Raw genomic sequence first — 14,085 nt, 5'->3', positions numbered from 1 at the left:
ACTTTAGATTGTAAATGGGTGCCTTCTGGGCTTTAAAGATTACGGTTGACTTACGATTTACCCTACAACTACACCACACCTTCATGAATTTGTAATAGAGGCACAGGCCTGGTGGGGGCTGCCAGCAAGTGGAAAGACAGACACGCAGGAAACGGCATGCTTGTGTTAATATCATAATTGCATGTGTTAATGTTTCTGCCAGGTATTGATTTCCTGACAGACCCTTTTTGCCAGCTGGATTTATCCGCTTGCGAAATCGCCTCACCGAATGTTTGATTAAGGTTCAATTGACTCTTCCAGGGAAGGGATGAGGAGCCATTTCACTCCCCATTTGTAGTGCCGAAGCTCTGCCTGACATGTTCTTTTGTTCCCTCTCAAGCTGCTGCCACCCAAGCAGCCACCAGTGCACTGATCCTAATATCCTTGCATTCAGTCAGCCTTCTCCTCTAATCCTGGGACAGACAAGCCCTAAGCACAAACATGCTCAGCCAGCTACAAATCCTGGCATGGATTCTCCCAATATGTTCCCTCTTACTATATAGTATTGATGGTTAAATAACGCCTCGGTGAGAGTATGGCACACTCGCCACCTGTATCAACACTGTGCTGATACTGTGTTAGTGTTTCGTAATGGTCATCCACCATCTGCTGGATTAGAAAGCCATCACATTTGACCTGAAAATGTATTTAAAATAATAATAATTTGTTTGTTTATTAAGATCTCCACTAGCTTCTGCAATAATAGTAGCTATTCTTCCTGGTTTCTATAATTTCAAAAATGCACAACATATTAATGCACAACATTTATTTACTATCACCAATTAGTTATTGTGTTTGTGTATTTGTTTTTTCCCCTAACATTTTCCATTTTTTCAAACAGGAAGTGAACTTAATATAAGCATGTAAAAGTTATAGTGTGAATTAACAGTAAACGACTTAGAGAAGTGGTTGGATTAAATATAATATTTGCTTCTCCCTACTCCTTTTTTAAGATACGTTAAAATGTGCAACTGTAACCAACAAGCATGTCTGAAAGAAATAAATCATAACCTTAATCATAACATTAATGTCAAGCGAAATACACAAATGATTACACATGTCAATAATATATTCACATTCAAAATAAAACAGCTCCTAATAATGACATACAATCATTATGCTAATGTAGGAAAACACAATAACCATAAAAGTCCAAGCCCTAACAAAAAGATGCAGATTATTTGATTGATTGCATGCAGTAGTTTAAAAAAAATAGACCAAAAAAAAAAAAGATAGTAAATGTATGAAGTCTTAATCTTTTGCAAAAAGTGACTGAATTTATTACCAAAATTAAAAACTTAGCAGAATTAAGCCGGTATTTTTATGAATAGCTGTCCAAAAAGCAATATGAAACATACAACTGTGTTTAGTGAGCAAAATAATAAACAGGAAAATAAGTTATTTCACACTTCGGAATTTTTCCTTTTTCTTAGTTCCATTTAGATCGTTGATGTAAGCGATGTCAAATATGCCACGCCACTCTTGCGACTTCATTTAGTCACTTGAGAGTGGGGAAAAAAACGCTTCAGTATGGCTCTTCACAGTCAAACGACAAAGCAGCTGTATCGGTCGCATCATTTTTTATTAAAATGATACCTCAAAGGGCACTCTTTGTGTTTCATGAGGCATTATTGCTTCCGTATTGGTTGACCCATCACTGCTTTGGTTTTATTTGTCTCTCATTTTTACAAAAAATATATATTTTCATACACAGTACCTCATTTTTCGGACTATAAGGCGCACTTCAAATCCTTTTAATTTTCTCAAAAATCAACAGTGCGTCTTATCAACCGAAGTGTCTGATGTATGTATTATTTCCGGTTGTTCTTACCTACCTCAAAACTAAATTAAATTTGGTATGTGGTGTAATAAATGTGACCAGTAGAGGGCAGTCACACGTAACAGACACGTGTGGACTGTACAATGACGCCTGTTCAATAAGTGACGCTAGCAAGTACCCGTATCCTACGAAGCCGCCTCGCCTGATTGATTGTTGCCGCATTACTGCTACCGTAGTCAGACGTACTGTGCTTCAACATACTGGTATTATCATGGTGTAAGACCCCAAAAGGGCACCTATTTGGAGACATATCTGGCATTTAGTTTTGCAATTTTATGCAAAACCAACTTTTCCTACCGGTTGATGTGTATTTAGGATCTGCATAAACCCCGAAAATTTGCAAACGTCCGCCATTGTGAAGTGAAGTGAATTATATTTATAGAGCGCTTTTTCTCGAGTGACTCAAAGCGCTTTACATAGTGAAACCCAATATCTAAGTTACATTTAAACTAGTGTGGGTGGCACTGGGAGCAGGTGGATAACGTGTCTTGCCCAAAGACACAATGGCAGTGACTAGGATGGCGTAAGCGGGGATCGAACCTGGAACCCTCAAGTTGCTGGCACGGCCACTCTACCAACCGAGCTATACCGCCCCAGTCAGCATTGTAGTCAATAAGCTTCTTCTTTTTCTCTATCCTCTTGTTGTGGGGCATTCTTTCTCCGCTGTTGCAATTTGTAATATAAAGTAGCATACGTTGCTAAATTATATCTGTCAGTAGACCCGCTATGGAAGTGCTAAAAACTACCGATACAGTAAAGATGACTGAGAGAAGACGCTGTCGAAGTAGAGCCACGTGAATAAGACCACCCATTAAACGGCGCATCCTGATGAGACAGTCAGAAAGTGGCTTGAAGATGGTCAGTGAAATATAATCTATGCAACATTTTGACCAAAGAACCACCATTATATGCTTAGTAGACCTCAAGGAAGTGTTTTAAATGTAGAAAAAAAAATTATAAAATGACCCCTGTAATTTACATCATAATTCGCTCTGCCTTTTGAATGAAAATAGACCTGAATAGACCTGCTCCTCGGCAGTGCGCCTTAAAATCCGGTGTGCCCTTTGGTCAGAAAAATATGGTAGTTTTGTGTGACTGTCTACCTGCTCTTCACAGCACTTTGTGTTGTATTTCAGGGTGAGCTCATTACCTTCTACTACTATTGGAAGAAGACTCCAGAGGCTGCCAGTTGTCGAGCCCATCGCAGACATCGGCGCCAACCCGTCTTTCGGCGCATCAAGACGCGAACAGCTTCAACTCCTGTCAACGCTCCTTCACGTCCACCCTCTAGTGAATTCTGTACGTATTCGTGGCTCTGTAAGAAGCAGGTTTGTTCATGTGGCAAGATATATGACCTGTGTTCTCCTCTTCCAGTGGACTTAAGCTCGGCCAGTGAAGATGACTTTGACAGCGAGGATAGCGAACAGGAGCTAAAGGGCTACGCCTGCCGCCACTGCTTCACCACCAGTAAGCAGTTGCGACACGATACTACACTGTGCCGTGTGACAGATTAACATCAGATGATGTTGAGACAAATCTGATCAAATCAGACACAAGGTTGTAGCTTATTTGCTCGCCACCTCATTAAGCATCACCTCGCCACTCACAGCCGGCTCCCATTTGATCGCACTTAGATTAACACCATCTCAACAAGGGCGGCCCCTAACTTGAGCTACAGCGAGATAACCCGCGCAGACCTCATTAGTGTTGTGAGATAAATATCTGCTTGTTGTTGGGTTTTGTTTCCAACAAGTGCAACTGCTCTCCTTCAGCCTCCAAGGACTGGCACCACGGGGGCAGAGAGAATATCCTGCTGTGCACGGACTGTCGTATTCACTTCAAGAAGTACGGGGAGCTGCCTCCCATCGAGAAGCCCGTGGACCCGCCGCCATTTATGTTCAAACCCGTCAAAGAGGAAGAGGATGGACTCAGCGGGAAGCATAGCATGAGGACCAGGCGGAACCGAGGCTCGGTAAGCACACTATGTTCACAATTCCGGACGTGCGTGGATTTGAACAAAACCGATTGCGTAAGCACAAAACCCAGAATGTACAAGAGCACGGATAAAAATCGGATTTATACAACTATGCTGCACTAACTTCTGCACACTGTCAACATTGTAAACTACACCTTCAGTGGATTGCGTGCTAAACAGTTCCTCCTTGGTGTCCACCACAATCATCCATAAATGGTCATGCAAATTAGCTCAGGAAAGGGATAATTTAAAGATATATTTCTTAACAATAGGGCCGGGGCGCACCCCCAGAGGGCTGCCGAAAAATATCTGTTTCTCAGCCATGGTCTGTATGGGCCGCAGCGGTACTCAGTTGTAATACACTATTCCACTACTTGTGGCAGTAATGACGATCCCAAACAAACAGAGGAAGTCTGGAGCTAAAGTGACAGAGAAGTTTTTTAAGCGCAAACATTATGACTAAAGTGGTGAAACTGTATTTTCATTTGCACTTTAATTTTTTTGACAGTTTTTGTTAACACATTTTTTATTAATGTATTTTATTTTAGCACAAGTGTAATTGTATGTAAATGTATTTTACATCAGTTATTTCAGTCCCTTCTAATGTGGTATTTTTTGTTAGGTCAGACTGATTAGAAAAATAAGTACTAAGTCTAAAGTTTGTGTAAAATTAATAATATTTTTTGTGATTAACACATGGTTTCATATCATTATACGAGACTGTAAACTGTAAGGTTAAATATGATTATTGAATATGATTAAAATCCGGGGTAGAGTTACTCATTCAGTATTAATATTTGAATGGGCCCTGGTCCCTTTTTTTGTGGAAAAGTTGGGCCCTGAGGTAAAAAAGGGTAAGCTTTTCATTTTTTTTATGTATTTATTTTGTCAAGTAATGCAAACCAGACATTTTGTTTCATGAAACAGATATTATGAGCAACATTGAAAGCTCTTGTGGGGAATTATCAAGCATACAAGATGATTTTAATATATTATTGGCACAATAAAAGTGTTTAGTACAGTTTTTTATTTTACAAAATTATTTCACTGGTAATAAAATAATAACATGATTTTATTTAACAAAATAATGTGCTTCAATCTATATATTTCGCTCTTCAGCCTTAAAAAAAACAACTTTTCAAAGTGTCAATTTCTCATGTACTGACATATTTATACATTTGTATCACTCAATTAAAAGTTAGCAAGGTAAACATAACTACATGCAAATGCAGTACAACTACATTAGTACAGCTCTACATTTTCATATTTAGGCTCTAACAAATCTACAATACTTCAAGAATCAGAGGAATGCTTCTATACATCGTGAAATACGTTTTATGTTTTTCATAATGCATAATTATATGTTTTTTGTATTAAAGCATTTGTTTTTTGATCTGATTATGAACTTAATTTTCTGGTGACACCATGACACCTTCGCTGATTCCTCTTTGAAAAACCTTGCTTGAGGTCTACGCATGGTCGAAAGGGTCTGTTGAAATACGCAGCTTTTCCGCATGGAATTTTTCTATAAATACAACAATTTCGTTGAAATGCACGTACCTACATTTCACATTGTGCATTGGGCTCCTGGTTTCCACGTTGTCAAAAAAAACATTAGTCATAAATAATACGTGGCTAACTTTATTTGCTTTGCATTCATATTCATACTCTCTACATTCATAGATGTCAACACTACGTAGTGGTCGTAAGAAACAAACAGCCAGTCCCGATGGCCGAGCCTCGCCAATCAACGAGGATCTGCGCTCTAGCGGGCGAACTTCGCCAAGTGCTGCTAGCACCGACAGCACCGACAGCAAGACGGACACTATGAAGAAGCCCAGCAAGGTAAACACTGCACTATTTCTATGAACCTGGTGTAAGGAATCAATAAAGTACTATTTATCTATCTATCTACTTGTTGAATGTGGAATAATGTCTCTATGTCTACGGGCCAGCAGAAGATTAAAGAAGAGGCTCCTTCGCCCATTAAGAGTGCCAAACGACAGCGAGAGAAAGCAGTTTCAGACACAGAGGAGCCTGAGAGAGCCAGTGCCAAAAAGTCCAAAACACAAGTGCGTCTTGCTTGTGCTGTAAGTATAACACATTAATTTATGATGCTCACACTTCTCCCCTTCCTTTTTCTCAGGAGCTGAGTCGGCCAGACTCCCCTTCAGAATGCGAGGGAGAGGGTGAAGGCGAGGGCGAGAGCTCCGATGGACGCAGCATCAACGAGGAGCTCAGCAGCGACCCGAAAGACATTGACCAGGACAACCGCAGCTCCTCCCCAAGCATCCCCAGTCCTCGTGACAACGAGAGCGACTCGGACTCTTCTGCCCAGCAACAGCAGCTCCTGCAGAGCCAGCACCCCCCAGTCATCCAGTGTCAGCCGAGCACCTCATCAGCCGCTCCACCTGCTCCTCCCACAGCTCCAGCCCCGACGTTGCCCCCGCAGGTTTCCCCCACGGCAGCTTCTGCCTCTCTGCCCCTTCAGCCTCTTCCCCAGGCCAGCCCCATAGCTCTCATTCAGTCAGGACCCTCTCCCCATCCTCAAAGGCTTCCCTCTCCACACTCACCCTTGACTCAAGCCCCGCCTCCTGGTCCACCTCAGTCGTTACCCAGTTCGCATCACGGGCCCATGCCTCCCATGCCTCACCCCCTACAGCCTGGCCCACTTCATATGCCCCACCCCCACTCAATGCCTTCACAGGCCTTCCCTGTCGGTCAGTCTCAGGTCCCGCCCCCGCCCATATCTGGCCCATCACAACCAAGGCCACACACACCGCCCTCACATTTATCTTCTCACAGTGGAGGACAGCCTCCCCGGGAGCAGCCCCTCCCACCTGCCTCAATGTCCATGCCTCACATCAAGCCCCCGCCAACCACACCTATCTCTCAGATACCCACGCCACAGTCCCACAAACACCCGCCGCATGTGTCAGCGCCTCCATTCCCGCAGATGCCTTCCAACCTCCCTCCGCCTCCTGCCCTCAAGCCCCTCAGCTCGCTATCCACCCACCACCCTCCATCGGCACACCCGCCCCCCCTGCAGCTCATGCCCCAGGGGCAGCAGCTTCAGCCACCTCCCGCACTGCCTCCAGTTCTCACTCAGTCCCAAAGTTTACCGCCAGCATCCAGCCACCAGCCAGCTCCAGCTCCTCCGCTGCCACCCTCTGCAGCGGCATCACACCCCAACGGGCCGCCGCAGCCGTCTTTCTCGCACCCTTTCAGTACAGTTCTACCTCCAACCGGGCCCCCCGGGTCCTCATCAAACTCTGTGCCGGGTTTACAAACGACATCTTCCTCCATGCCGCCTTCCTCCATCTCCATGCCGCTCCCCGCCTCCGTCAGTTGCAGCAGTTTGGGCGTGGGGCTCCCACCGGTACACATCAAGGAGGAGCCACTGGACGAGATGGAGGAGCCAGAGAGCCCCCCACCTCCACAGAGGAGTCCCTCACCAGAGCCCACTGTCGTCAACACGCCAAGCCATGCCAGCCAGTCTGCACGGTAGGCTTGCCACGCTGATTTCTGCACCGTTTCACATGCACACATTGGCTTATTTCACATGTCTGGAATTTACAGTAATCCACACACTGAAAACTTTTGATTAAGTTATTTTTTGGGAAAATTAAAGTAAAAACACAACCCACTATTTGACATGTTTTTTGTTTCTTACACTTCACTGATAGTGTTCTGCCATGCTTTGAGGTGTCCTTAAAAGCACTATAAATACACTTTGGTTTCATATTCCTGTGAGTATAGACTGATGACTCCGTTCAAATAGAAAACAGCTTGTAGGTTCGATGTGCACAATTGAATACTACTTGCTTAAACAACAATGCTTTTATATTAGTTTAGATTGGGGTATGTTGTTTCTTAATGAGGAAATATGTTAAAGTCTCTTGTTTTTTTCAGTTTTTTTGTTGATTTAATTTTAAAACGGTAATACCAACTGTCGGGAGTCTAATATTCTCATTAATATTGTATTGTTTAATCCCTAATGAACAATAGGAGTATTTTGTAAAGTTGTATAGGTGTTCAGAGGCTCTTTAAGTGCCAATAAAGTTGAATAATACTAAAGTGTCATTACGTAGCAATATTATGACTCAATTACTTTAGCTTAGCTCAAACTAATTCACCAAGTACCACCTAAGAAAACACTTTCTTTCCAAGTACCACTATAATGACCAGCATAAAATATACAGTTGCTTAGTAAACCTAAGTAATCACTAAAAACAAGGCAGCCACTGTACCCATTACACATAGTTTGGAACAATAACACTGTATTTGAATAATGGAAAATAAAACACTGTAATGAACATTTGTGGCATGCATACCACTACTGGTTCATGTACCACAATGTCAGAATCCTGCTTTAGCTTATCTTTAGCCCTTATTTCAAATTTTTCTTTGTCCTTTTTGGTCCGGGCGCAGGTTCTACAAGCACTTGGATCGAGGTTACAACTCGTGCGCTAGGACAGATTTCTACTTCACTCCCTTGGCCTCATCCAAACTGGCCAAGAAGCGAGAAGAAGCTGTGGAGAGGGCGAAGAGGGAGGCGGAGCAGAAAGTGAGAGAAGAGAAAGAAAGAGAGCGGGAGAGGGAAAAAGAGCGAGAAAGAGAGCGGGAACGAGAGAAGGAAGCCGAGCGAGCGGCGGTGAGTTGTCTCTGTCATTTTTTTATGTTTATGTTCTACAAACAATGGTAAACACGAGCTTTGCCCTTACAGAAAGCATCCAGTTCAGCTCATGAGAGCAGAATGGGTGACCCTCAGATGGCCGGGCCCACCCACATGCGTCCGCCCTTTGACGGGCCCCCCACCACCATCGCAGCCGTGCCTCCGTACATCGGCCCTGACACGCCCGCCCTGCGCACCCTCAGCGAATACGCCCGCCCCCACGTCATGTCCCCCACCAATCGAAACCACCCCTTCTTTGTGTCCCTTAACCCCGCGGACCCTCTGCTTGCGTACCACATGCCCGGCCTCTATAACGCTGACCCGGCCATGCGGGAACGCGAACTACGAGAGCGGGAGATGCGTGAGAGGGACATTCGTGAAAGGGAAATGCGGGAAAGGATGAAACCCGGTTTTGAAGTCAAACCTCCTGAGATGGATGGACTCCACCCTTCCACGAACCCCATGGAGCACTTTGCAAGGCACGGGGCCATCACGTTGCCCCCCATGGCCGGTCCTCACCCCTTCGCCTCCTTCCACCCGGGCTTGAACCCGTTGGAGCGCGAGCGGCTGGCCCTGGCCGGGCCTCAGCTGCGGCCGGACATGAGCTACCCGGAGAGGCTGGCGGCAGAGCGACTCCATGCGGAGAGGATGGCCACCATGGCCAACGACCCCATCGCCCGGCTACAGATGTTCAACGTCACGCCGCATCACCACCAGCACTCGCATATCCACTCCCACCTGCACCTGCACCAGCAAGACCCCCTTCATCAAGGTGAATGAAAGCCCTGCTCACATGCACACCTTACCTTATTACGCAGATTAGGGCTCGGCGATATGGACGAAAAAGTATATCTCTATATATTTTTACTTAAACTCAATATTCGATATATATCTCTATATATTTTTTGGTGAAAGTATACATATAAAGATATTCATTTTTGAGCGAGATTCAGTGAAATTAAAGTGAATGAAAACTGTGCTGTAAACGGTCAGTGACACTTTTATTAACTCAGCTTGTCAAAATGGGTATTAACAGCTCAGAAAATAAACAGGTTAAGTAGCACAGACTTACATAACATAAATAAAATTAAAAAATATTATTTCTACGTAATATCAATAACACAGCTGGGCAAATGATACAAAATGTATCAAACTCGGATACAGAAATACATTTGCAGGCAGCCACATTGTGATTTCCCTTTCTGGTTCGAGAACCCGCCCTATCTTGCCTCTGATTGGCTTGTCCCTAACCAATCGTGACTTATCATACTAAAGGAAGGAGGAAGGGGAGGGGTTTAGTAGCCCATGAGAGGGAGTGGGGAGCAGGGGAGAACAAGGAACACAACAAATAAGCGCGTTTGGTCATTTTAACTTGAAATAAAGTATAGTGATATTACGATAAGTCCTTAATTTATATCTTGTTTAAAAATGTATCGATATATCTTACAAACTCGATATATCGCCCAGCCCTAACGCATATTAAGATTCACTAAATGCTAAACATTACTCAAACATAACTCGGGCTGGACAATTAATACAATATTGATTTTGATTATGTCTTCTCACAATTATTACAATATAGTAATGGAAAAAATTATTAATGCAACGTGCATGCAAATTCCAGATCATGAAAATATCATAATTGAAAAATACAAATAATGCGCCTCGCAACGTGCTTGCAAATAACAATGAAATGGATGAATGCAAAAAAAAAAAAAAGACAATGTCTAAAAGAGGTTTGGGATCTCATCATGGTTGCTACTTTTTATTTGACACAGTGCTACTATGCTCTAGCTCTAAACTCAACAAAAATAAAGTAAGGCATATGATTTCTGCATTCACATAACAGTAGACAGAGTCACATAGTTGTCCAATAAAATAAAATCCGCTCATAAAGGCAAAATAATATCAAGGAAGCTGACATGAATGTGACTCAAATGCTGTAATTGTGAGAAGAAGGTAAAATAATGTGTCCAGGAATGCTCACTCATCCCCGAAGCGTGTTCTAAAGTAGAAAAAACTACATCAGGTTGTCATTTTTTGTTTCCATATGTGATCACACCATTTTTGCCCGTTGGTCCGTGTTGATGGGCTCATATTGCCCATCCCATTTGTAGCTGAAATATTAACACAACGGGACATTTTGCCTTCTAATCATATTTTTCCTCTTAATTTGTGTTACGGTATTAATGTGCAGTAAATGTTATTTAAACTTCTAATAATATATGTCAGTAAACAGCTGGACAAGGCTATAAATTGTCTTTTGAACAATAATTTTAAGGAAACCCTTGCGACATAATGTTTAATGCAGCACTAATGTTGTGAATTTAGCGCCAAACATCATCAGGGGATTTCACACACACCTTGACTTTGTGTCTGAGAGGAGCATCAACATGTGCATTGCAAAATATAGCAAATCTCCGGGGAAAATTTGTAAAAAAATATGGGATTTCTCTACATCACAATAACTCACAATCTAAACTAATCTAATTCATTATCAAGACCGATACTGACAAAAAGAGGCCGATACCGATATGTCAAAATGCCCAATATCGGGGCCGATAAATGGTTGATCTGTTATTATTACAAACTCTGAGGGATGTTAGCTTGTATAATTGTGTTAAAATTTAATTATTATACACTTGTAGGATGTTAATTTGTATAATTGTGTTAAATAAGTGCAATTATAGCACACTTTTAAGATGTTAGCTTGTATAATTGTGTTAAAATGTAATTATTACATACTTGTAGGGTGTTAGCTTATATAATTGTGTTAAATAAGTGTAATTATTACACACTTTGATGTTAACTTGTATGATTGTGTTCGATAAATGTAATTATTACACACTTGTAGGATGTTAATTTGTGTAATCGTGTTAAATAAGTGTAATAATAACACACTTGTAAGATGTTAGCTTGTAAAATTGTGTTTAAAAAAGGTATAATAATTACACACTTTGATGTTAATTTTTTATAATTGTGTTAAATAAGTTTAATCATTGCACACTTTGAAGGTAATTTGTTAAACTGTCTTAAATAAGTGTAATTATTACACACTTTGATGGTAATTTGTATAACTGTGTTAAATAAGTATAATTATTACACACTTGTAGGATGTTAGCTTGTATTAATGTGTTAAATAAGTATAATTATTACACACTTGTAGGATGTTAATTTGTATTATTGTGTTAAATAAGTGTAATTATTACACACTTTGATGTTTACTTGTATAATTGTGTTAAATAAGTGTAATTATTACACACTTTGATGTTTACTTGTATAATTGTGTTAAATAAGTGTAATTATTACACACTTGTACGATGCTAGCTTATATAATTGTGTTAAAAAGTGTAATAATATAGTTTGAAGGCAGCTAAGAGTGGTAACATGATGCAATGTGTAGGATGTATTTTTCTGTGCCTTGATTCTAAAGACTCTGACACCCAGAAGGTGGTGGTGAATGCCTTGTGTGTCCTCCAGGTTCCGGGGGCCACCCCCTCGCCATAGACCACCTGGCAGCCGGACCTCACCTGGCTCGCTTCCCTTACCCGCCCGGCGCCATCCCCAACCCTCTCCTCGGCCAGCCGCCGCACGAACACGAGATGCTGCGCCATCCGGTCTTCGGTAGGCATCCCGGCCAGTCCTGTCTCCCCATCACCGGGTCGCATCACGCGGAATGGGCCTGATCCGATTCTGCGCTCTGTTTGCTCCCCGGCAGGCACTCCGTACCCACGGGACCTCCCCGGTGGTCTGCCGCCGCCCATGTCTGCAGCCCACCAGCTGCAGGCCATGCACGCCCAGTCAGCGGAGCTGCAGAGGCTGGCCATGGAGCAGCAGTGGCTGCACGGCCACCACCACATGCACGGAGGGCCACTCCCCGGCCAGGAGGACTACTACAGGTGAGGGCAGCACAGCAGCACTAATAACAAGACTGGTCACTGTTGCATGACTAACCCTCTCTCCTGTGCTGCAGCCGGCTGAAGAAAGAGAGTGACAAGCAGCTGTGAGACAATGGAGTGCAGGACGACAGGAAGTTGTGAGAAAAAAAAAAGGCCGAGTGGAACATCTAAACACTTTATTTTTTCCAAACTCTTTTTTTTTTTGGGTTTGGTATTTAGCCAGCAGTACAAGCGAGACAACATCCTGAAGACTCCTGCATGACTAAAACTTCCCTCACGTTGTTTCATTTAGTAGGTGCTAGAAGAAGACACACTGTGCTTATCCAAAAACAAAACACAAAAAATAACAAGTGCTATCTTAAAGTCAACATTTATTTTAATACATTTTCGGGGGCTTTTAAAGAAGAACCACCGCATGGCGTCTTTTTGTTGTTGTTTTTTTTTTGTTTTTTTTTAAATCTGTAAATAGTATATATATAAACATATAGTTATTATTATAATTATTATTATTCCTCGGTGTGGACAAACAAGACAGTCATCCTCCGCTACAGTTCACCCTTGTTTCAGAGGGCATTATTTCTGCAGTATCCTCACTTTTAGGTCTGACATTGGCGTGTTAGATTTAGTCCTATGTAGCCCCGCCCCCACCCTCTACCCCCACCCCCCCGTGCCATCACGCTGTCACAGCCTGTCTGTCACCTCGTGTCCACTTGAAGCACTTGAAGCTTCACCTGAGTGCACGCTGAAGCCCGCCATTGCTAAACTGCACTGAAATTGGTTCTGTTGCCGATTTTCCTCCTTTGACTCATTTGAACACATGAAATAATCAGCGTTATTTGAGCGGCTCCTCACTGTGACACCAGGGAGGGCGGGGCCTGCCAACACGTGACCAGGAAGTACAAGTTTTGTCAAGACTGTCGCGGACAAAAAAACCACATGAAGAGACCGTACTCGCATTTTAAAAACGTCGGCGCCTTTTTATTTTTCCCCAACGCTTGCAGACGTCATCAAGACGCTCATCGTCTCCTTCCCCCTCCCCCCCATCATGTCTGCCGCTCCCCATCATGTGTGTCCCAAAGCCTTCGGTGTTAAGTGTTGTCAATGGTTTAGCTTCTCTTTTGAAAAGGCGGCAGCAGCAGAATGTCCGTTCTGACTGGCCAGATTTCTATATATACTGCTACCCTCCAGCTTATTGTACATACAAGTAGTCGCCATGGGATGACACGACGGAAACAAAAAGTAGAATGATTAAGACAAATTGTGAGTCCTGTGTTCTCTGCATTTGAGTATTTTGTAATTTTTTTGAAAAATTTGTGGAATTAAAATAAACGACTAAGTTACACCACAAAAGATGGAGTTCAAGATTTTATTGTATTTTTTTCTTAATAATTAGAACGGCGTGGCGAAGTTGGAAGGATGGCCGTGCCAGCAATCTGAGGGTTACTGGTCCAATCCCCACCTTTCACCATTCTAGTCACATCCGTTGTGTCCTTGAGCAAGACACTTCACCCTTGCTCCTGATGGGCCCTGGTTAGCGCCTTGCATGTCAGCTCCCGCCATCAGTGTGTGAAAGTGTGAATGTGGAAATAGTGTCAAAGCCCTTAATTTAAAAACTGGGCAGCACGGTGGAACCCATCTGCCTCACAATACGAAGGTC

General features: G+C 42.9%; 1 protein-coding gene across 8 annotated transcripts in view; it reads left to right on the top strand.

Moving 5' to 3' along the window:
* rerea (arginine-glutamic acid dipeptide (RE) repeats a) overlaps positions 1-13,778 on the top strand; it is a 346,862-nt gene extending 333,084 nt beyond the window's left edge. For 4 of the 8 annotated variants that reach the window (XM_061903961.1, XM_061903967.1, XM_061903962.1 and 1 more), the window contains 11 exons: positions 3,016-3,178; positions 3,254-3,346; positions 3,652-3,851; positions 5,538-5,699; positions 5,810-5,926; positions 6,001-7,358; positions 8,286-8,508; positions 8,581-9,301; positions 11,980-12,153; positions 12,248-12,428; positions 12,503-13,778. In XM_061903961.1, the coding sequence (XP_061759945.1) occupies positions 3,016-3,178; positions 3,254-3,346; positions 3,652-3,851; positions 5,538-5,699; positions 5,810-5,926; positions 6,001-7,358; positions 8,286-8,508; positions 8,581-9,301; positions 11,980-12,153; positions 12,248-12,428; positions 12,503-12,536 (3,426 nt within the window). In that variant the 3' untranslated portion in view covers positions 12,537-13,778. The remainder of the gene's footprint in view (positions 1-3,015; positions 3,179-3,253; positions 3,347-3,651; positions 3,852-5,537; positions 5,700-5,809; positions 5,927-6,000; positions 7,359-8,285; positions 8,509-8,580; positions 9,302-11,979; positions 12,154-12,247; positions 12,429-12,502) is intronic. The other 4 variants (XM_061903963.1, XM_061903968.1, XM_061903965.1 and 1 more) reach the window with 3 other exon arrangements.
* The last annotated feature ends 307 nt before the right edge of the window (positions 13,779-14,085 follow it).

Source organism: Nerophis ophidion, linkage group LG06 (genome assembly GCF_033978795.1).
Source record: "Nerophis ophidion isolate RoL-2023_Sa linkage group LG06, RoL_Noph_v1.0, whole genome shotgun sequence".
NCBI classification, from domain to species: Eukaryota; Metazoa; Chordata; class Actinopteri; order Syngnathiformes; family Syngnathidae; genus Nerophis; species Nerophis ophidion.
The sequence above is the reverse complement of the archived record's forward strand: the minus strand, read 5'-3'. Positions and strand labels throughout refer to the sequence as shown.